The 24,993-nt window shown below is 40.9% G+C and overlaps 1 protein-coding gene across 9 annotated transcripts in view; it reads right to left on the reverse strand.

The window, feature by feature from the left end:
- CCDC148 (coiled-coil domain containing 148) overlaps positions 1-24,993 on the reverse strand; it is a gene marked incomplete at its 5' end in the record, with an annotated part of 104,711 nt that overhangs the window by 45,285 nt on the left and 34,433 nt on the right. For all 9 annotated transcript variants that reach the window (XM_079978218.1, XM_079978217.1, XM_079978215.1 and 6 more), the window contains 6 exons: positions 292-430; positions 15,424-15,605; positions 15,701-15,796; positions 16,179-16,333; positions 17,414-17,487; positions 18,958-19,061. In XM_079978218.1, the coding sequence (XP_079834344.1) occupies positions 292-430; positions 15,424-15,605; positions 15,701-15,796; positions 16,179-16,333; positions 17,414-17,487; positions 18,958-19,061 (750 nt within the window). The remainder of the gene's footprint in view (positions 1-291; positions 431-15,423; positions 15,606-15,700; positions 15,797-16,178; positions 16,334-17,413; positions 17,488-18,957; positions 19,062-24,993) is intronic.

Consider the following 24,993-nt stretch of genomic DNA (forward strand, 5'->3'; position numbering starts at 1 on the left):
TTAATGTTGTGAACTGCCCTGAGACCTATGGATAAAAGGTGGTATGCAAATTAAATAAATAAATATATATTAAACACACACATATATACACATACATACATACAAACAAACAAACATATACACACACACTTCTCTTTTCTTTTGGTTTTAATGCATCTATGTGGGGTACATTGTTTGTTTGTTTGCAAATTGCTATGGGTTGCCCTGGGCAAGATTATGCTACTAACACATTTAATTAACAACAACAACAACAGCAACAACAACAACTAAACAATCAGTGCTACCACTTACAAGATCTTGCCTAGATTTGTGAGGTAGATGTTTCTGCAGCATATCCAAGTAAAGAGTTCTTCTACCTTGCATGTCACTAGGGTATTGACTAATAATCACCTGATAAACCCAAAGATCTTCCTCACTCCACTGGAAATTGCTGTGAATGAGAAGAGAACAAAATCAAGCACAATCTTAGCTTTCCGCTGAAAGACAGGTCAAGATTGAAACAACAATGCTTCTTTTATACCCGATGAAGATCCTAATCCTGACATGAACCTGAATGCTATTATGTCAGTACACTTCAGTGTGAAGTGACTGGTACAAATGCATTCTGGACCGGGACATGGATCTTTGTAAGTGAAACTTACTTAACATTTCAAGAGCAGTGGTGAAAATTTGAAAGCAGGTCCTGCTCCGCTCAATACAAGCACAGCTTTATCTGTTCCTGGGCAAGCTCTGGAGGGACAGTTCTGCAAGTATTTCATTTGGTAGTTTGAAAAGCTAGGTGTGGAGAGTGCCTATTGGTTAATGTCTCTGTTATCACAAACACCCATTCTTACTCCTCCAACCCTTGTGCAGCTTTATTTTTAAAGGAGATGATGAATAACCCACTTGAAGCATGTGGGGAGGGACAAGACCTAAAGCTGTGCCAGCGTGACAAAGTTCACCCCACTCAGGAGATGGACCCACTATGGCCTCTGCTAAGTAACATCAAAACAAGAGGGCTTCCTTATTTTTTGAGGATCACAGAAACATAAGCTCTCAACAGTGCTTACTATTCAACCATAAAAGCAGAGTTCAACAACAAAACAAACTTTCATGGCCAAACTGCCCTAACACATACTAGCTCAGAGGAAAACAAGCACTGATATAACAAAGGAAACAGCCTGCAGCCAAACAAAACAAAGAATGCTGTATCTAGGAAGGCCTCTGGATACAGAGAGCATCCGCTTTCTCCTGCCATTCCAGGAATTATTGCAAGAGTTACACCCCTCGCAAGAGTCACATTTTCAAATAAGTCTGTTGCATAAAAGCAAGCAGGAACAGCAAAACAAAATGGAACGCACAGCATGATGAACATTGGCTTTATTTTTATTAAACCTGTCCAAGCTTTAGAGACATTTGCTTTTTTTTCAAATCAACTTCTAATTTTTGAGTCAGTGCACAGAAGCTGATTACCCAGTGCAACTGCCCCACCTCTAGCATCATTCCATACCCTTAGGGGTGACTGGAACTTATAGACAGAATGTAGACCTGATCCATATGGTTTTTAAGTCAATTATAAAAACTAAGGATGTACAAGATCAGGCCTTTGAGCACTGAACTCTATGTGTAAGTCCTATTTACATTTTCCACTTAACATGTGATTTCAAGGAAAGCCCAGAGGCAGAGCCACCTGGGCACAATCCTGCTCATAAACCATGAACAGCCTCCACACAATTTGAGGCAGGCTTGATTAAAGTGATCAGGTTTTACTAGAACCTTCCTAGTCTGCTGATGGAAGATGAATGCACATTCCAAGCAATTTCCCAGAACTTCTTGCTATGACAGTCCATTCTTCAATCCGGAAGAAAACACCAATGGAATTTCAGATCGGGGTGTAAGTTACGCTCCCAGTTTTCACACAGCGTCTCATCTTAGTCCACCCTATTTTTGTGACTGGAGACTACAAAATTCTAGCTTGCATACTATCTATTGGTGATATCTTCTAACTTCTCATTGGAAGAAGTCTAGATTTGGACCATTTTACAATGATGGCAGCCCAAACTGCTCTCCCCAAAGCCACTTCCTCTTTTATTTCCAACTTCTGCTTCTGGAAATCAGTAATCCTTATAATAGCAGGAGCCATCATTTACAGAAAGTGAAAAGATTTTCAGTAAGGAAGAAAAAAAATTTGAGCTTGAAAGCTGAAGTAGGCACAAAACGAAGGACTTCAAATCCAGCCACAGCACGCAAGTTATGCAGAGCCTGATCCTATGCATGATTGGTCAAAACGAAGTCCAGCTGTGTTCAATGAGGCTTATTTTCAGGCAAGCACAAGAGGACTGCAGCCTGAGGGGGTATAACACAGAAGCATAAATATGCGAAGACAGCATTCAGATTAAATGTAAAACAATGGAGCAAACATGACACAAGGAAGCAATTATGATGGTAGGGAAGTTGCCAGAACAGTGTTCAGTTTATATGAATCACTTTATATAACAAAACCATATATATATATATATATATATATATATATATATATATATAACAAAAACCTAACAAAAACTTAAGCTTTGTTTCCTACTAGGAAAGAAGCACTTAAAAATATATAGGTCCTTATGTAGACTGACAACCTATGTTCAATTAAAGCAACAGCAGCAGGCACATATTATGCTGATACTGTGCGGTTAATGGGGTCACAGATATCCAAGGGTTATGGATAACTTTCCTCCACTTGCCTTTAATTGTTCTCTACATTAGGGACTTCATGGGCCTTTTCAGTCACTGTGCTAACCTCTTGTTTAGCATTATGTGAACAAGCTTTGGGCTTGCAGGCTCCCCACTCCTCTAATACAGCTGCAAAGGGAGATTGGAACTTTTCACTTCTGCTGTGAAACTAACCAGGCATCTGTATGCACAAGCTCAGGGAACTCTGAAGGTGGGGAGGTGGTAGATTGGGACCTACTGGTAGAAAACAAATTTCTTTGCTCAGAAGCACCTGGGTACTTGATTCTAAGTGTACAGAAGACACAGACACACACACACACACACACACACACACACACACACACCACACACTTTCCTAGTTCCCGGTTCTGACTGGTGGATCTCAGGAATCTAGTAAAAAACAAAGTACTGTATGAAGTCTGGTTTGTGAACAAGATAGTAATATAACTCCTAGCTTGATCCTGGCTTGTTTGAACTAACCAGCGTTTCTCAAAGTTCGGATGTAACAGGAACCCCAGGGTTGTTTAAAAGCACAAGTGAAAGCTTCCAATCTCTTCCTTACAGTTGCACAGGGACGGGGAGAGCACATGACCCCAAGGCTCATTTTGTTTATGCATACAGTGTTAAACCATGTGTTAGTGTCTGAACTGGCCTTACATTGTGTAGCTCTGGGTCCAGCTGTATTCTTTTTGTGGGCCTGAAGCATCCAGATACATAATAGAACATCAAACATCTAAAGAGTCTTATTGAGAGTTGAATCACAAAAATAGCCTTGTCACCTTTCTAGCATATCGCAGAATACCTAACACAGATTAATTTCTGCAATGTGCAATGATAATTATTCAAAAGCTTTTAGGATAATGTGAATTTCTGATCTGTTGGATATTGAATTTGGAGAAGTAACAAATGTAACTTTATAAAGAACATACAGTGGTACTTCGGGTTACAGATGCTTCAGGGTACGCTTCAGGTTACAGACTCCGCTAACCCAGAAATATTACCTCGGGTTAAGAACTCTGCTTCAGGATGAGGACAGAAATTGTGCTCTGGCGGCGCGGCGGCAGCAACAGGAGGCCTCATTAGCTAAAGTGGTGCTTCAGGTTAAGAACAGTTTCAGGTTAAGAACAGACCTCCAGAACAAATTAAGTTCTTAACCCGAGGTACCACTGTACACCAATGCCTAGATAAGGTAAAAAGTAAAGGACCCCTGGATGGCTAAATCCAGTCCAATGTGTCTATGGGGTGCAGTGCTCATCTCGCTTTCAGCCAGAGGGAGCCAGCATTTGTCCACAGACAGCTTTCCAAATCATGTGGCCAGCATGACTAAACTGCTACTGGTAAATGGAGGACTGTGTCAAATGCCAGAGCGCACAGAAACGCCGTTTACCTTCCTGCCGCAGCGGTACCTATTTATCTACTTGCACTGGTATGCTTTTGAACTGCTAGGTTGGCAGAAGCTGGGACAAAGCAACAAGAGCTCACCCCATCACGTGGATTCGAACTGCTGACCTTCCGATTGGCAAGCTGAAGAGGCTCAGTGGTTTAGACCACAGCGCCACCCGCGTCCCCACCCACCAGTGCCTAGACAACCACAGCACTGTAGTACATCATGAGAGGATGATGTAATATAAATGAAAATCCATTATCCCTAGAATCATTTCTATCCTAAGGTACTTTTTACAATCCTTTTTTATTTTAAGCTAGGTATTTGATATCTGGATTTTGTCTGGGAACAAAACAAAAGAAAAAAGAGTAAGGAAAGGCTGTTCTTCATTACTGATCCAGCAAAAAGGATTTGATTATCTTCCAAATATTAAGTATTAGATGGTGCTCAGACATAAGACAACAACACATACAATGACTGAGAAACTGTATGTCCTTATAGGCTATTGTCTTAGAATTTGTTTATAGTGATTAGAATGCCTGCTCTGATTAGAACCATTTTTTCTCCAGAGGTTTCCATTAAAGAGAAAATGTGCGATCCTCCCTCCCATTTCCAGCATGCACAGCACTTCTCTGTTTCTGACCTTATGAGTGCATCATTGTTGGTAAGATGCACAGCTTTCCCTTTGTAAAGGTTTGGCAAGTCATTGCTGCTGTCACCTCGGCCCTCAGTCTACACAGTTGTCTGCTGTGTTTGCTACCAATGGGCAATGTAATAATGCAGTGGTGGCTTATTTGTTTTCTGCTTTGCAAAAGTAATGCCACGTTGGCGAAGAAGTTCTTTCTTTCTTTCTTTCTTTCTTTCTTTCTTTCTTTCTTTCTTTCTTTCTGAACCATCAAATGAAACACCAGAGAAAGGGGGGAGGCCACAAAAGGAGTCAATCAATTAGAACACAAAGGTGACGCCATTGGAGCGGAGCAGCCCTTAAAGAGTAAAAATAGAGTTTCTGTTTTCTGTTCAGAGAGCCGTCAAAAGACATACACTTAAGTTCAACTCCCTTCAGCCTAGATTCATTTTCTTCACAAAGTATTCAATACACAGTGAGACCAAATGGAACCAGGGCCAGGGCTAACTTCAAGACAACAAAATACACTCCATCCAAAAGACAGGCTAAAACCAGTTCCTACAGAACTCAAGACATTTTAAGGACTAGAACCACAGTTCCATGCCAACAACAAGGCCTGTCTTCGATAGCAGGAAAGAGGGGTACATAAGATAGGGGTACATAAATGGAGCACAGTGGTAGACCTCCCGCTTGCATGCAGGAGGACCCTGGCTTAATCTCCAGATACAGCTGGAAAAGACCTGCCATAAAGTATTGAGAGGCTCTTCCAGGCAATGTAATTGATAAGAACTAGATGGATCAATGGTCCGACTCAGTTTAAATCAGCTTCTTAAATAGACTGACATAATAGGGGGCACAGAACATGTAGAAAGTGTATCATTAGCCAAGGAACTAACCAGAGCACACTTATTCAGAAGGAATACAAGGAACCACAACAAAGGTAGAGCACTCAAAAGTACTTATCTACTATGAAAACTAGCAATGCCATCCTAACCCCTGATTAGTGCGCTGCTGGAGGTGAGAGGAGTATCCATCCATTGGACTTCACTGGGCTCCATTCTGAGAAGCCCCTGCTATGCCTACTGAAAGTACACGTGGTTGAGAAGCTACCACCAGGATTTCCACCAGCTGTAGTCTGCACAGGACCCCAAAATGGGCCATTACAGAAGGAGGGTGGAGCAGAGCCAGCCATGGATCTGCTGTATCCAAAGCTGCTCTATTCTGCTTGTGAGAAGCTTGATCTGGGGCCCTTTGCTGAACCATCTTCCATCTTGGCTGGCCTGAGTGGTAAGGCTTCAGATGCAATAGTGGCCTTGCTCTGCTGTTCTCCAGCCCCATTTAGGACTCCCGTCTGTCTGTTTTTGCTCAAAGGCTTTTAATAGTTGGAATGGCTAACTTAACCTGCCAACATGTTTACTCTCTCATTCAAGGGAAAACACACAAGCAAAATAATTACATCTATCTAGAGCATGGCTAGGTGCGGCATCTTGAGACGATGTAACCAAGTATGACTTGTGCACAGCAAATGAAGAAACAAGTCTGAACTGTACTATCCTGGGCCAGTTCTCCAGGGAGAACTACATGTTACACTTGACATGGATCTCCTGTCAAAACAGCAGCCCTGGATCAGATCCCTCTCCTCATATTATTCTGCTATTTCCATACTTCGGCCAGTGATAGCCAATGATGCAGAGTAGGGATAGAGAAATGCAAAACATAGTGTCAAGAGACAGGGCTGCAATTTTTAGCAGTAGCCACATGTATCTAACTCTGGAATCACTAGTATTGATGTCCCAAATGCAAGCGCTTGTTTTCAGTTTTCAACCTTCAAAATTTGCACTTCTCCAAATTTTGCAATGTAGTTCTCCACTCAAGTAATGGACAGAAAAATGTATATATTAAAGTGTGCATAGAAATGCATATATCTGTGGATATGCATACAAAATGTGTTACACAGAGAAAACAGAAATATATGGGGAAATATACTTTGTGCGTATTATACAAAATTACATACAAAATGTGCATATTAAGAGAAATTTGTCCTAAAATGCTGACAAATTTTCATGAGAACTTTAAAAAATGCTAACTTATGCAGAAAGGTGGAGGAATGAACTTAAGATTGGAAATGAGAGAAACTGAAATTGAGAAATTGGCCCAAACCTAGTGGTGACAGAACATATTTGACATCCCTAAGTCTAATTTTTAAATAAAAAGTCTAAAAATATTTAAAATAGAATAAACATACAAATGTCAGGTGCACAGCTTTTTAAAATACTTGAAAAATCAAAGCTCACATTCAAGAGTAGCTGAAAGGAATAGGAAAATATTCTGCTATGGCAGTTTTCCCATACTGTCACTTTAAAAATGAACGTATCAACCTAAAGGGCAGGCCTAATGGTTCTCTAAAGCGAGAGGCTTTACAGGAGCTTCTTTTCAGATCATAATACCAGAAAGCAATATATCTTCCTGGACATAAAGTGCATCGAGAATCATAGCAGTTTCTTTAATTACATTTTAATATATCAAGTGACAGTATTAATTGGGAGCAGATTTAGTGTCAACGTTGAAATGTAATTTGGATCCATACACAATTATATCTCAACGTAATTTTTTTAAAAGCATGCATCTCAAACCACTGCCAACCCTTTATTGTCCTCATTGGTTTTAGAGCTTTTCTATTCCAAGGAGTCATTTGCATAGCCATTGAATGGTGCAGATTGTTAATCATTTTTTCAGTATTTTTTATCTAGCCTAAAACATAGGTCTACTCTTAATGGTGTTGGAGCAGGCTCAGTATTACACTTCAGAAAAGTGTAATGCCTGCTTCTCATCCTTGCTGGAGAGGGGACATGTCAGGGTGAAGGTTGGTGGTGAGAGCAACTTTCACCAGGGCTTCCTCAAACCTGGTACAGGTCCCAACAGTGAGGTAAGTAGAGGAACAGTTCAGTCTGAAACTAGGTTCTCTACATCCAACCTAGATCACATTACAAATCTAAACACAGTACTCCCAGATACTTGCTAAAGGAAGACTTGCTATTCTCCTCTACAAATGCCTTCAAGACTGCTTTAAACATATGTGCATGGATGCACGCATGCACACACTCCTCCCCCATTGATTTTTCCTTACAAGCGCCCCTCATCCTTTACTATCTTGGCCATAGGTAGGCAAACTAAGGCTGAGGGGCTGGGTGCGGCCCAATCACCTTCTAAATCCAGTCTGCGGACAGTCCGGGAATCAGCGATTTATTTATTTATTTGCTCAACACACAACAAAAAAAAAGGACAAAACAACCATAGTGAAAATATCATCAGTCGAGCCATACATAGAGAATTAATATAAATTTCAGCGAGTTTTTACATGAGTAGAATGTGCCCTTTTATTTAAAATGCATTTCTGGGTTATTTGTGGAGCATAGGAATTCATTCATTTTTTTCTTCAAAATATAGTCCGGCCCCCAACAAGGTCTGAGGGTCAGTGGACCGGCCCCCTGCTGAAAATGTTTGCTGACCCCTGATCTTGGCAAATACAGGTTTGGGAGCTCAGTTTTGCCACGTAACAAGCAGTTCTGCCTAGGGATAGGTAAATGGGTAAGTCCAGTCCATGTTGCCTCCCATGTGTCCATTCACAAGCCCAATCTGTTCCCTTTTCATATTAATCTGAATTCTTTTCTCTCTCTCTCTTAAAAACACACATTTAAGTAGGTATTTTCTCACATTTGCTGAATTACAACCAACATCATTCCCAGTCATTGGACAGGCCTGCTGGGGTGTATGGGAGTTACCATTCAGCAACATCTGGGAGTTCTCCACTCCCGGCTTATTTGGTAGCCTTGCACAATTTGCTGTCTCTCGGTCACTACCCTGAGCTGCTTGGCTAAGGGGAAAGATCCAAAAGAAAGAAATGTAGTGTAAAGCTATCATAGAGGTGTTAGTAAGGCATTCTTTTCACATCCATCTTTAGGGAAACTATGCCTTGTTTATAAGTGCTGATCTTCTATATGCTGACTGCAAACTGTCCTGAATCAGGCTAATCCCCATTAAGAATCAAAACGAGAAAGTGCTACCTTAAATAACATGATCTATGTACACACATTAGGAGTGAACCAAAACACCACCACACCAAAAATGTGTTTCAAATATGAAACTTGGCACTTACTTAGAACATAGCTCTCATTTTTCCATTACGGAAAAAAATAATCTACCACCATTATTTGGTTTCAGAACTGAAGCTTGGCAGTGCGCCTATACACAAACACCCGCAGGCAGCTGCTTTATATTTCCTCTGAATCAGATTTACCCCAAGCTAATCCCTGGCTTTACACCCTCTAAAGAACATAAAAACCTCCTATGGGAAGTGACCCTCCCCAGACTGTAATCCCCTGCTACCCTCTATAATAGGTAGGACAATGTAAATTTGATGAACCGTTTCAATGAATTTGCAGCCAGACAAACTGCAACAATAACTCCAACTGAGATGTCAGCTTCCCCATATGTCAACCGTGTCATTGTTGATTGCTGTACCAGAAACAGCTAGTTATTGAGCTGGTACAGTAGAATTCCTTGACACAGCCCTGAGTTCAAAGTACTTTAGAAGAGGTATGAATAATTTGGAAGCAGTTTAGATACCAGAGACATCACTTATTACAATGATTTTTTCTCCCCCCAGAACAGTGAAGTCAACAGTGGTCTGATTCATATCTCAGCTAAATAAGCACTGATATGAATGTGCCTAATGAGGAGCATGTTGCCCCTTTGCTCCTCCTTTTGTGGTGGAAGTAAACAAACCAGGATTTTTTTCATTAACTATAGTTTCCCATTTTGTTGGAACCAGCTTTGGAACCAGCCAGGATATTTAGCTATGGTTTGAAGTTGACTTAATATTCTGGTTTGTTTGGAAACCATTAACCATAGTTTCCTGGTTTGGGCAAATGGGAAACTATAGTTAATGTCAGGCTTCTGGGCTTGCTTGTTTACATACTCACACCAAAAGAAGAACAAGAGGCTGTGTGTGCAGCCAAAAGGCTCATTCCTATCTCAGCATATTAAGCCAAGATATGATCATCCAAACACAGCCATCTGTTGACATAGGTTAGTTGCCAACGAAAATTTGGCTTCAGGAGCGTAGTCAGTAGCATACTACAAAAATGTTGGTCTCATCCTATGCTCGGCTGTATCTCATCGTTTTGCCCTGGCATTATGATCTAGGCCCACTCTGCTTTGGAGGAAGAGTAGCTGCAGCAGCACTACTGCAGTAATACTGTGAAGCAGCCCTTGCAGAAGGTACTTACATGATTTGGGAAACTCATGGGAAGAAGTGGAGGCAGGGCTGGGCAAGGACTTTGTAGAGAACTGTCAATTGCTGCCCCAAAAAACCACATGCTCAGCACTCTTGTGTGTGTGTGCATGTTCCCCACTCCAGAAAAGAGAATTTGTTTCTGTTATCTTTTCTGTCTGCAAGGTTTAATGGTTGATGCACTATGTCTATTACTTACATTTGGCTGTAAATGCAGGATGTTTGATCAAATTGCAAGCCTGGAGGTACCAGAAGGCAGCATACCTCAGGCAAAAGGTTTTTATCACCCAAAAGGTTTTATTATATTTTTACTACCATGGGGACACCAGTTGCATTTTCTCCTCCAAGGCATGAAAATGTCTTCAGTCTTCTGTACTGTAGTGTATAAATGACAAGAGCCCTTCATTTTTGCTACTTTTTGTAATCAGCAACACAGTCCTCTTTGAAAATCATAGGACATCTCTTGTGGACAGAATGGAGAATCTAGTCACCCACCCTAAGACCTAGATTTTTAAAAGTCTAAAGTGCTATTCAGTCCTACTCAAGCTTTTGTTCTCAGGGTTAAATAATCAAGCTAGAGGGGAAAGAAATTATGAGTATGTGAACCCTGCCCTGCAACCTGACATTAAAGTAAAGGACCCCTGGATGGTTAAGTCCAGTCAAAGGTGACTATGGGGTGCAGTGCTCATCTCACTTTTTAGGCTGAGGGAGCCGGTGTTTGTCCACAGACAGCTTTCCAGGTCGTGTGGCCAGCATGACTAAACCACTTCTGGCACAACGGAACACTGTGACGGAAGCCAGAGAGCATGGAAACGCCGTTTGCCTTCCTGTTGCAGTGGTACCTATTTATCTACTTGCACTGGTATGATTTCAAACTACTAGGTTGGCAGGAGCTGGGACAGAGCAATGAGAGCTAACCCTGTTGCACGGATTTGAACCGCCATCCTTCTGATTGGCAAGCCCAAGGGGCTCAGTGGTTTTGACCACAGCACCACCCGCTTCATCCCCATCATCACTCACTGAAGTTGGGATGACAACTACCTACAGTGAGCAGCTTACTCTGGTCTTGTAGGTTTCCAACATGGTGCAGATTCCTGATTTCCTAAATCATGTCTGAAACTTACACAGGCAGATCAAGTTTCCCTCTGCAATCACACTCCATCTCATGGAAGGCAACAGAGATAGTGATAGGGGGCAAAGCTAGTAACCCTCACTCTTACCCTCCCTCCCTTAATCCAGGGAGGACTGTGTTGCACATTATAAGAAGCAGCTAAAATGGTGTGTGGGTGTGTGCATGCTGAAGTTTCAACGTTTTGCCTCTTATTGTAATGGGTAAAGCACCTCTGTCTCCTACACAGTTTTATTCCATTAGGATATTTTAAAAATACTAATGAAATCACAGTTGAGTGGCTTTTCCACCAGATTAGACTTGGTGCTTTTTATGACACAGCTTCTCTCTGATTGCAACAGCATCAATTACTCTAAGTAGAATATCATACTCTTTAGCACTATATACTGTTGGTCTTAATGTTATTATCATTACTATTTTGCATTGATGTCCATGAGAAATGTCTACCAACATTGCCATCCTATTTACTTTGAAATATATCCTGTCAATTTCAACAGAACTTCCTCTATTTCAGTTGAGGCAGCAATCCTATACTCACTCACTTGGGGGGTAAGTCCCATTGGAATAGACATGTATAGGTTTACACTGCAAGGCTGTAATCCGAAACATACTTTCTATGGAGCAAGCCCCTTCATACAAAGTGAGACTTATTTCCAAGTAATGTACAGGACTGCACTTTTTTATGTGATGCAATACATAACAGTGCTTTTGTTGTTGTTGTTACAGTACTTTAAAAAAGGAGTACACACAGTGCTTTCGTCAGGGGGTACTCAATGGTACACAATACGGCACCTCTTTTTTTGTTGTTAAAAAGTGTGGCACTTGCTTTAACAACTTTATGGTGAGTACTGGCACCTATTTTTCTTATACACCCCCAAAATCCATCCACTGTATTTGGTGTGCTTTTTTCTGAAGAAAAGTACAGAATGTACTGGAAACCCAGCCAGATGGGTGGGGTATAAATAATAAAATTGTTGTTGTTTAGAAGTTTAGCTTAGAATATAAAAAACCCAAGTCAGACTGGAGATCATCAGGAGATGCTTTTACAAGTTAAGCTAATCTACGATGACTTCATAATCAGATACTGTAGATACGGTTTTAATTTTGTTTGGCGCTTAACAACTTCCTATGCTTGTTCAAAATCTTCTAAGTTTTTTTTTTTTTTTTAAGGTTTACTCTGGCTTTTACAAGATGTATGGGTGGAAGAAAAAACAGATATGAAACAGTTTTTTCAGGGAAAGGTTTAACATGATAGGTATAAGGCGTATTTTAAAAACCCATTAAGCGAACATTGCCCTGTGTCTGGTGTTTCTTTTTCTTTTTCCACAGCTCCTGTTCACTAACATTTGAAGCAATGCTCTCCCCCAATTCCCAAAATATATTTCTTTTTCTTGCGGCAGCTTTCCTTCTGGCAACTTTCAACAGTGACAGAAGTAATGGAATTTCTACATGAAAGCTTTAGGGATGTTTTTTCCATTGTGTGGATAGCGCCATTAGTAGCTATATGGCACTGGACTTCATGGCATCTGAGTAGAGTCAACGAGTTTTCTGTGCGCTTTTGGTTCCTGTTTGAGAGCGAGAATATTGGTTTTGTCGAGCTTCTTAACTGGTGCATCCTCTAAGTCAGCAGTGGGAAATCTGTGATCTTCCCGTTGCTGCAGGCCCACTCTTCCTCACCAGGCCTCCAGAACCGCTTCTTCTTATGCAGTGTGTGTGTGTCTCACAGAGAGGTAGAGGTGGAACAGAGGGTGATGTGACTGCAATACAGTGAGCCTGGGGGGTGGGGGAACCTAGCAGTGAAGCTCAGAAGGAGAAACCCAGGGATGGGGGCATCAGCAGGGGGAGGAAACTGAAATGGATGGAACAAAAAATGAACAGAATTATGAAAAGGGGAAAGATTTTTTTTAATGAAAAGAGAGGAACAGGCCTCCATAAGTGATCAGCTCTAACCTGTGCTGATGGAGGGAGTTAAAACAGAGATGGAGTGAAGTGTGTATGTGTGTGTGTGTGTGTGTGTGTGTGTGTCTGTTGTGCAAATCTGCAATGCTGCGCACTCTGCCAATTTTTAGCTCTGATCCTCTCCACCACTAGCATACAGCCCCTGGCAGATTATGATGGAGGGAATGGGACCCTTAGCAAAATAAAGTTTTCCCTGCCCTTGCTCTAAGCCTTCCACGACACCAGGGACATTCACAGCCCAGTCCTCTGCTCCACCGTGCAGTGACAGTGGCACGTGAAGTGACATAATGGTTCCAGCACTTACACAAGGAGACAATGACTTCCCCTGTTGCGTTTCTGGGATGCAACAGTAACAAGCATGCAGTTTTTTATATCCCGGTTTTGTGTGCGATACAGCCAAGGCGTCATTTGTAGGAAAGAAAATTAAAGTGGAATAAGAGAGGTTAAGGAAGGGATGTGAAAGCATACAAAGAGGGTAAGCACATGAAGCTGTCTTACACAGGCAGACCACTAGCTCACCAGCCTTCCCCAATCTAAAATGCATTCCAGAGCTTCTGGCCTACAGCTCACACCAGCCCAGCCAATGTGGCTAGCAATCAGGGATTATGGGAACCGTACTCCAAAATATTTAGAGGGCACCATGTTGGAGAAGTCTGGTTGATTCCAAAGGTCTATGAGTTTTTAAAGTCGTAAAAGAACAAACCAGAGGCCATATATATATGAATTTGAGGTCAAGCATTATGACTGTGATGGAAGATGTCAAGCATATTACACTGATTATTGAACACACCAAATATTTAATAGTAAACTGAAAGGGCTTGGACATTTATTGCCATATCATGAAGAAATATTGGAATGTTCTAGGCACTTACTTGAAGACTAAGTTTTCTTCTTAGGACCCTTTTATGGATACAGCCAAGCAGAAATTGTTAATGTCACAATTGCCCTCTTGTCTAAGTGGATATAAAATGCTTTAGTACACAAAAGGCACATGGGCTGCATGACTAGAGGCGTTGGTGATGCTCCTAAGGTAGTATAAAGACTCTTTTTAGGTGCAAGCCAGCATGCTTTAATTGTTCCAGCAGTCAACTGGTATGCATGTAGGCTAAGAAAATAAACATATTAGAAAACGGGATTTCAAGCTGTTAATTCAATTCATTCTTCATGTTGGGGATTGGCAAATGCCACCATTCAAAAGGCCACAGAAGTACTCCTGTTTGTACAACATCAATATAAAAATGTACTCGCAGTTCATATTCTATTCCAGAAATAGGAGGCTGCGGTTTTAGAAATGCCAAACTTGCCTAACATTAAAAAGTCATTTGAACTATTATGGTTCAAGTCCCTGAATTTGTGACAGCAACTAAGTCACACCACACTGGATTAGGCTTTTCCCATCATGCCTGTCTATCTGCATATAAACACAGGATTGTAAAAACTGAGAAGTCTGCACTTCTTAGTGAAAAGGCAGAAAGGTATAGATTTAATAGTTGTATGAGCAACTGACCCAGATTTCTTCAAGTAAAATAATAATAATAATAATAATAATAATAATAATAATAATAATTTCAGTATGAATTAGCATAATTACAAAAGGTGGTGTGGAATGAAAGCATTGCATCCATAGCAAACACAAAGGCATTTATCACAAACCATACTTCTGGTGATTTAACCCTCTTGAATATTTCGCTTATTGCTTGAGACAAGGCACTTTAGAAAGAGACCGTTCTCTCAGCTGTGCAAACAGTTACTGACTATTTAATCTCTCAGGGAAGAGTTAGAAGTTTTCAGTTTATCAGAGGGAGAAAGCATTCCCCAAGGGGGGAAGGAGAGCAGTGAATCTAATAGAAGGGAGCAAGAGGAACAACAGGGAGGGGCCGGCTGTTCCCAGGAAAGGCAAGGGTTAAGTTCTAGCTCAGATTCGGAGGAGGGGAGATACAGGCCAGCTCTAGCCAGGAGGTTAGAAAAAAGAGCGGGAAAACAAGGGGAAAGGCGTCTTCGCCATTTTGAGGGTGGCTGGTCACGGAGAAGCAGAGCTCAGAAGGTATCTGAAATAAGTGACTCTGAGGAATAATAGTTAAGAACTGTTTATAAGATTATTTTGTTAATACACAATAAAAAGTTATAAAAGAACAAGAAGCGTTTGTGTGGTGATCTGAAGAGGACAACGACCAGTCCTGACATAATCCCCTAGAGCTGGGCAGAAAGTCAACTATGCCATTGTGTTGAACAAAAGAGGAGTAATGTAAATCCAACCCCCCTAGCAGAAGGCTTCAATACCCAAACGTTTTGCCTAGCCCTTGAAGAAACATGACATCAGATTCAATTACCTTGATATGACTTTTAAGTCTTGATCAATCTCTTGGAACTTCAACCAATATTCATCTGCCAGTTTGTGAAATTCTGTCAACACTGAAGCCTTCAAATCAGGATATGGGCATTCCAAGGCCAATAACTGTGGTGGAATCTCGCCAAAAAGTGCAGGCCTCTCTCCTGAAGAACATGCCAGTACCTACAATAAAAACCAGAAGTTGTTAACCAGTAAATTCAGTAGAGTTCTTGTTCATGCAATTAAATTCAAACAAATGAACGTCTTCATATTCTTACTTCATTGGTGCACTCTTCAAGCTCTCGTTCCAAAGCTTCTTTCTCCAGGTTAAGTTTTTCCAAAACTACTTTCTGTTGTTCCTTCACAAATGCAACCTGATTTTGTGAAATATTGTGATAGAAAAGCATCACTGAGGCTGGCATTTCTCACTACTTCATACATTGCATTTTTATTCTCCCGCCAACCTACTTCAGGAAGCTCAGGAAGCTTCTCCCCACCAGCTTTATCCTCACCGTGAGGATCTGCCTCACTCGCAATGCAGATCAGGCTGTGTGTGACTGGCCCAAGGTCAACCACTGAGCTTTCTGGCAGCGTGGGGATCTGAAGCTGGCCCTCCCAAGGCCCTAGGCCAACATTCTGGCCACCATCCAGACTGGCTCTCCCCAATGGCATAATTCTGTTTAACAGGTTCTGCATTCCTATCTGCAGAACAAGAAAATATGGGTATAGGTGACTGACACAAGCAAACAAACCAACCTGTTCCAACACTGCATCTGGGTTAAATTGATATTCTGGGCATTGGTAGTTGGCCTGCCATTCCAATAGGCGGTACCTCAAATCTTCCCTAAGCTGCCAGATAGGTTGCACTGTGTTTGCTTGGAATGTTTCCAGTTCCTTTGATAACTGATACTCTATAATAAATTAAATAGAAATTAGGAATGTTGCTTGGGTTTAAGAAAAGACAATTAATTATTAGTGTGCCTTTTCCAGCAAATTAATTTTCTTAATTAAACAACAACAACAGGCTTGTCAAAGAATAAAACAGAGTGAGCACAGTATTCCTGCCTATCCATCTCCTTTTGGTAATCCTGAGGATGGCCATTGGAGAAGGACTCCATTACTCAAGGCTTGTCCAAGTCTCTGTTTGCCACACTGCTTTTCCCCAGGAAAACCCATGGTTGACTGATGAATTGAACCAAATGACAATTGGGTTTTTCGCAACTCGCTGTTTGTTCTGCTTCAGCGGAAAAGAGAGTGTTTTCTAGGGGCATGCTGTGGGGCAAACATAAAACCACTCGGACCCGTGCTTTCTAGGCATGGGATAAGTAGAAGGGTGGACAAGCCCTTAGTTCATTCTTTGGAGCTGTTCCAAAGACTTGCTTATGGGACCTGAACCAATGGCTTCAAGTTACAAGAAAGGAGATTCTGACTATCAGGAAGACCTTTCTGACAGTAAGAGCTGTTTGACGGTGGAACAGATTCCCTTGGAAAGTGGTGGACACTCCATCACTGGAGGTTTTTAAGCAGAGATTGGATGGCCACCTGTCATGGATGCTTTAGTGAGATTTCTGGATTGTAGGAGGTTGGACTAGCGAATCCTCAGGTTCCCTTCCAACTCTACAATTCTATGAGAAACAGCACTAGATTTCCCTTTTCACCCTCTCAACTCCACAGTTATGAGAAACCCAGCCACATGAGCGGGGTATAAATAATAATAATAATAATAATAATAATAATAATAATAATTATTATTATTATTATTATTATTATTATTATTATTGAAAGACACCTCATCACAGCCAGGGTTTGTTTTCTTCTGTCCAAGCAAAAGCACCCAGGATGACAAACTGAATGGGTTTGGAGGTGACAAAACCTTCCATCTCATAATATTAAGTTACATTATTCATGTGCAATTTTACTTTGAATCCATCAGCATATAAATATTTATAAAGACCTGGTTTAATCAAGAAAGAATATGAGAAAGTACTTACTGAAGCCCCACAAGTCCAAAAGCCATTCACTTCCTTCATCAAAGAAGTTTTGTAGTTCAGATTCTAGTTTTTTCCTAAAATGAAGAATTTTGGTTCAGACATACTCATTTCTTTCATATCCACAGACCAAACAGAAGAAAAAAAAGCCAAGGCTAGTCATTCACTTAAATGCAACTTCATTTCATAGATCCATGGAATACTGTATGTCTTTCTTAACATCCTTTTCTTGCGGCAACAAAGTGAACTGAAATCTTCACCAATGGATTCCCAGGAACTAGAATAGTATTTCTCAAGTGAAACAGTTCACTTAGTCCACCTAAAATGTTTTCAGTATTTCCAGTGCCAATACCACTTTTTGTACACTGTATCCACCCACAAAGTTCTCTTTCTCCCTTATTCTTCGAATTGCTTTGGGGTGGGGGCTGATTTATATCTAGGCTTTATGCCTTGGCCTGACTGCCCATAATGATTATGCTTCTTCTGTATTCACTCCCCATTTTGCTATGCCTTTCCTACACCAGAATCCTGGTACAAAATGCAACAAACCCATATTTGACTCAATCTGGTCCCCTATTGCCAGGTGCACATCTATATTCCATCCTAGTATATCACTCCTAACTTCTCACATCTAGTATCTTCACTTGTCCTGTTTCAACTACCCAGCTTCAACCTCCTGGCTGAAATTGAAGAACATTACCACCTTCTCTGCATCCTCTAAAACCTCCTTTCTTGCCTCGGTACTGCATCAGGCCATCCACAGATTCAATCTAGGCTGTGAAAAGCCTTGTCTGTGCTCGAGTTCCCGTACATGACTTCTCAAAAGATGTGTAAGAGCAGTTATAGGGCTGAAATGTCAAGGATCCTCTCTCTCTCTTAAACAATATGTTTTGGGAGGAATACAATCTTCTGGCTTATGATCATTTTCTAGGCTTTTCTGCTCCCCTTCCCACCATGGAAGCCATCATAAATCAGTTTTGCTCTCTAGAAGTCTCTTCAAGTGGGAAATCTTTCTATAGCCTACTACTATGAACTGCAAGAAGTCTCACTTCCTAGTTCTCAGAATTACCTTGGCCAGCCCAATCTGCTGCTGCAATTACCAGCACCAACCTGTGCTCAAGTCCATTCTCATATACTGGTGACCCTGTCCTTCGGATGCATATCCTGCTACCCAGGTCCCTCCTTCTCCAAAAGGCATTTCCACTTTTCCGGCTCCTCACAATATCACAGGAACATCCCCGTGGTTGCAGCATTCTATTGCTCTCAACTGTGCTATAGCAACCATCCTGCCTCCATACCCCAGTAAGTAGTGTCAATCCATTCACTGTCCAGAAGTGGTATGTAAATCAGATCTTCCATCTCCCCTCCCCTACTAATTCTGACATGACACAGATATTTCCATTTGGTATGTTTTCAGAAGGCTAAAATTCACCAACCATTACACGCTCAATTATCTTTTAATAGATATCTGTTAAGCTATGCCTGCTGCACCTTAGCCTTGTACTATCAATTTCTGAATTGCTTGATCAAACTTTCCCACTTCTTACCGGCTTCTATGCAGTCTCTTGTGCTCTGACCACCACACTTGATTATGCCGCTTCTGCAGCATTTGTTCTTTGTTGATTTTTGAAGCGTGTTCAGTCTTTTTAATCTAGGTAGAAGATTATTTTTTAAAAAAGTAAGTATAATAAATTTATAATTTTATATAAATATAAGATGAGTTCTGCGGGCCTCTAAAATTGTTTCTTCAAAGACAAGGCTCTGGTTGCTCCTGTAGGTCAATGGCTCATGAATAATCAGAACCACAGTTAAATTAAAAGGAAATTTGTTCTAGAAACAAAGGCCATTTATACACTGCCCCAATCTACCTCATGCTGTACCAGCTGCTGCTCTCAGCTTTGCACATCCAGCCACCAGCTGCCATTCAAGCATAACACAAAACTCGCAAATGTCAGTAATCTAGTCCACTATTTATGTGTAGAAACCAAGAAAGTAATAATAAGTTACCTGTTCACTCACAACCAATTTATGTCTATTTCAAAGAAAGCCAAATATTATTTTTAACGTGCCTATAAATATACCAACATGGTATATGTCTTCCAACCAAACACTTAGAACAGTGTAACAAAACAAAACCCAGCTATATAAAGCAAGTAACCAATAACTAAGCGGTCGTGGGTTATACCAGCCTTCTCCAACCTTGTGCATTCCAAAGGTTTTGGACTACATCTCCCATCATCCCTGACGATTGGTCATGATGCCTGGGGCTGATGGGAGTTTAAAGGCCAACATCATCTTTGGGCACCAGGTTGAGGAAAGCTGGCTTAAATATTTCCAGCTTTTCTTTTGACTCAAATCAAAACTATAAATTGGGATCCCATCTATAAATGTGCACTTTGACATTTACTGCATGGTAATGGTGTATGTGTGATTCTGCTGTTTAAACCAAAGCCACTGCTTATAATTATTATTATTTAGTTATCTATTATTTTCCTCTCTTCCATGGAAATTTATTTCATGATATTTTATTTTTAAATCAATTAATTACAGTTATATCCCACCTTTCCTCCAAGAAGCTTAAGATGGTACACATGCTTCTCCCTCTCTTAAAGATAGTCCTGGTCCAAGATCACCCAGCAGGCTTCAGGGCTGAGTATTGATTTGAACCCTGGTCTCAAAGGTCCTAGTTCAGCACACTAACCACTGTACCACACTCTGCAGAAACAGGACTTATCTTTCCTCCCCTGCATGCCTCCAAAATCCGAAGGGTTGGGGTGCCCTCTGGAATGAATTCGGATGGAGGGGCAAGAGGAAGAATGGGAATTCTGTCACATCCAGTGGTGCGATATTGGATCTTACCATGGTATTTCATTGTTCAAAGTTTTGTCGAGTGCCCAGAGAACAGTGATATTGAGTGGAATTGTATAAAGTTAATAATAAAATATATGAAACCTTTACAGCAATATGTAAAGGTAAAGGGACCCCTGACCATTAGGTCCAGTCGCGGATGACTCTGGGGTTGTGGCACTCATCTCACTTTATTGGTCAAGGGAGCTGGCGTACATGTGGCCAGCATGACTAAGCCGCTTCTGGCTAACCAGAGCAGCGCACGGAAATGCTGTTTACCTTCCCGCTGGAGCGGTACCTATTTATCTACTTGCATTTTAAGGGGTTTTGAACTGCTAGGTTGGCAGGAGCAGGGACTGAGCAACAGGAGCTCACACCGTCATGGGGATTCAAACCGCCAACCTGCAGGATCTGGAATCATAGGCAAGGCCAAGTCTATAGGTTTTTTACACTCCTTTTATCGCATACTGATGTAATTACTATCATTACCACATCTATTCCAGAAGAAGTTGACGGTAAGAAGTAACCTTAGTGACACCAACTCTTTGGAATGGGAGAAAGCAAAACATTATCCAAAACATTAAGTGCACACACACTTGAACATATTATGACAGCAGCTTTCCACTTGGAAACATCATGTGGAAGTGTGTTACTCGGGAAAGATGTGGTAATGCATTTGGCATTCAGACCTGTCTATGGGGTGGGAAGCACCATGTAGAGGTTGTGCAAAGCTCCCCAAACCATTGTCTTCTACCCAGGAACTTCCTGCAGTGCTGATTTGGCAATTCAGCTATAAAGCAGAAACACAACTCCTCTGCTGGGATCTTTGTGTCCATGCTTAAAAGTACGTTCTGCTTTGGCACAAGGATTCTCAGTGTGCTGACGCTGCTGATCTTTCATGCAGACTGTAATGTCTCTGTCTGTAGAGCCGGCAGGGAGGGGATCAGTGACAACTTGCAAGGGAAACAGCGTGAACTGGCATGAGTACTAGAGCTAATTGCAGCAGCCATTGGGAGATGCTTATGGGGACAGTGAAAACACATCCAGTCCTGGCAGGATATATGCACTCTACAGCTTAAGCAACAAACAGAGCATCTGCAGAAATGACACATTCCAGTTCCAACAAAAGTACAGTGTGATGTCATTATTTTCCCCATGGGGGAAAATGCTTAGAGCTCTCCATTATCACTGTGACTTGACTACTGCTCTCTTCTTTTTTCTATTGCTCTCTCTCTCCTTTCTATACTTCCAGTGTTGCTTTAAAAATGACACACTCCTTAAAAAACAACCAGGCACATTCTTTTTCTACAGCACATGATCCTAGGACTAGCATTCTGTCCTCACACTGGCTGACTAGATGCCTATGGGAAATTCACAAGCAGGATTTGAGTGCAATTCTCTCCCACTCGTGATTCATGGCAACTCGTACTCAGAGGTAAATAATCTTGGGACACAGTCACATGACTAGCAAATGCCAAGAACTATGAATGGAAACAGGAAAATACTGTCTAATTTGAAGTGTGTCCCTCACCATAGCTCATTCTCTCATCCCCTTGGCTAATGCAGAAAAAAATGGAAAAGCCTAGAAATATGGGGATATTCCTAAAAAGCCTTCCTAAAGAAACATATATCTGGACACAAATGTTGCTTCCAGCTCCTTCTCTTTTCTTGCTTGTATGAATCAAAAATAATATGTACTTTGCCCCTACAAGCACAAAATCAACAGAACCAGCAAATTAAAGTTTCCAGGAATAATGGCTTTAGCACACTTACAAAAAAACAAACAGCACTGATGGGGTCAGTGCCATGAAGCACAGTTGACCATGATGTGCCAGAGACGTTTTGGGAGAGACACCATGTGTTTGTTTACTTATTTCAAAAAGCTTTTGATAAAGCCCCTCACCAAAAACTCCAGAGTAAGCTTAGCAGCCATATAATAAGAGGACAGTTACTGATTAAAGAACAAAAAGCAGAGAATGGGAATAAATTGTCAGTTCTCACAATGGAAGGATGGAAAGCCTCTGCTTTTTAACTTGTTCATACATTATCTGGAGTTGGGGCAAGAAGTGAGGTGGCCATGTTTGCTGATGCTAGGGTAGCAAGAACAAAAAAATTGTGAGGATCTCCAAATGGATCTCTCCATACTGAGTGAATGGGTATTATACTCAATCGAAACAAGTGAAAAGTGATTCAGATTGGGGCAAAAAATCCTAACTTCATATACACACTTCTGTGGTCTAAAATGGCAGTGACTGACCAGGGAAGAGATTTTGGAATCAAGGCAGATCATCCAATGAAAATGTCAGCCAGTGTGCAGCAGCTGTGAAAATGGCACATTCCATAGTAGGGATCAGTAGGAAAGGGATTGAAAATAAAACTGCCAATAGCATAATACTGTTATACAAACATATTGTGCATTTGGAATACTGTTTACAGTTCTGGCTGCCACAGATCTTCTGCAGATCTAGAAAAAGTTAAGAAATCATAATGGTTCTGAGGCAGAAACAAATCAGCAACTGGGGCTTCGTTTACACAGTCAGCAGGTGTAAAATATTGTGCATCGTGTGCAGAAAATGGACAGAGAAAGTTTTTCTCCCTCTCATAATATAAGAACCAGGGGACAACTAATGAAGCTGAATGGTGCGAAATTCAGAACAGGCAAAAGAGTACTTTTTCACAAAGCACATGGAATTTCCCCCCACTAGTTGTCGTTATAACCACCAATTGGATTAGACAAAGTCACAGAAGAGAATGCTATCGATAGCTACTAGCTATGAACAGTGTTTGAAACTCCCATTGTTCCCTGTTTAGGGAAGCTTTTAATGTTTAATAGACTATTGTATTTTAATATTTTGTTGGAAGCCGCCCAGAGTGGCATTTGTTATTGGGCAAATGATAAATTTTAGCAAGCTTGACTGGGGTCATGTACCACCTGTACATCATTTTCATAATATTCTCTCTTAAGGCATTACATGCCGTGAATTTTATACCGGTGGTCCATAACTGTTCCCAGTCAGCAAACATAATATTATGACCAATGTCTTGTGCCCACTTAATCATAGCTGATTTAACCGTTTCATCCTGCGTATTCCATTTCAACAGCAAGTTATACATCTTTGACAGATTCTTAGTATTGGAATCTAACAATTCTGTTTCTAGTTTTGATCTCTCCACCTGGAAGCCAATTTTCCTGTCTTGTTTATATACCTCCATTATTTGATAATAATGGAGCCAATCTCGTACTTTAGACTTCAATTTCTCATAACTCTGTAATTTCACTTTTTCACCCTCTTGTTCTAAGATTTCACAATATTTTGGCCATTTAGATTCCATATTAAGTTTTTTCACCTCCTTGGCTTCCATTGGCGACAGCCACCTTGGGGTTTTATTTTCCAACAGATCTTTATAGCTAATCCAGACATTATATAGAGCTTTCCTGACAATATGGTTTTTAAAACCTTTATGAATTTTTACCTTGTCATACCATATATATGCATGCCAACCAAACCTAGTATTGAACCCTTCTAAATCTAAAGTGTCTGTGTTCTCAAGAAGAAGCCAGTCTTTCAACCAGCAAAAAGCTGCTGATTCATAGTACAATTTTAAGTCCGGCAGGGCAAATCCCCCTCTTTCTTTTGCATCCGTTAATATCTTCAATTTTATTCTGGGCTTTTTGCCCTGCCAGACAAATTTAGATATATCTTTCTGCCACTTCTTGAAACAGTCCATTTTATTCACAATCTGTAATGTTTGAAACAAAAACAGCATTCTAGGCAAAACATTCATCTTAATAACAGCAATTCGGCCTAACAAGGAAAGTCTCAAATTTGACCATATTTCTAGATCTTTCTTTACTTCTGTCCAGCATTTCTCATAATTATCTTTAAATAAGTTCACATTCTTAGATGTCATGCTAATCCCCAAGTATTTCACTTTTTTGGCTACAATTAATCCAGTTTCATTCTGAAACCGCTCCCTTTCATTGACTGTTAGATTTTTCTCCAGTACTTTAGTTTTTTGTTTATTTAACTTAAATCCTGCTACTTGACCAAATACTTGAATTAACTCTAAAACTCTTTTCGTACTAGTGTCTGGCTCTTGTAAGGTAAGTACTAGATCATCTGCAAAAGCCTTCAGTTTATATTGTTTTCAGTATCAGAGTAAGATTGACTCTATATACTGCTTGCTGAGGAACACAAGTGGGGAGAGGGCTGTTGCACTCAGGTCCTGTTGCAGTCTTCCCATAAGTAGCTGGTTGGCCAGTTTGAGAACAGGATGCTGGACTAGGTGGGCCTCTTCATATGTTCATCTTTCTATCAATTATTTTTACTCTACAACTCCAAAAGTCTTTTTCTGCTCTAACAGCTAACACACACCCTCTTAGCAAGCGGGAAGAACCACCTAACTGTAACCCACACGACATTTTAAAAACCACTGGCATACTCTTAAAAAAAGAAATAGCCACAATTTTGCTGCAGCATATGAAGTCCCTGGGCCAGCCAAGCAGATCCAGTCTGCAGATTCCCTCTTTCCTAAGCCATTTCCAGTACCTACACAGACGTTTGAATGGTATTCTTGTGTCGTATTGGGCCCACCAAAGTTGTTGCTATGATGGGATGATCCTAACATTGGAGGTGTGAGAGTATCTGCTGTGCTTGTAAGACTGTCAGACTTACACTGGCAACCTTGAACCACATTTTTATGTGCCCAGATACCCGAGTACTAGAATTGTGACT

This window comes from Podarcis cretensis (assembly GCF_951804945.1).
Source record: "Podarcis cretensis genome assembly, chromosome: 1".
Taxonomy (NCBI): Eukaryota; Metazoa; Chordata; class Lepidosauria; order Squamata; family Lacertidae; genus Podarcis; species Podarcis cretensis.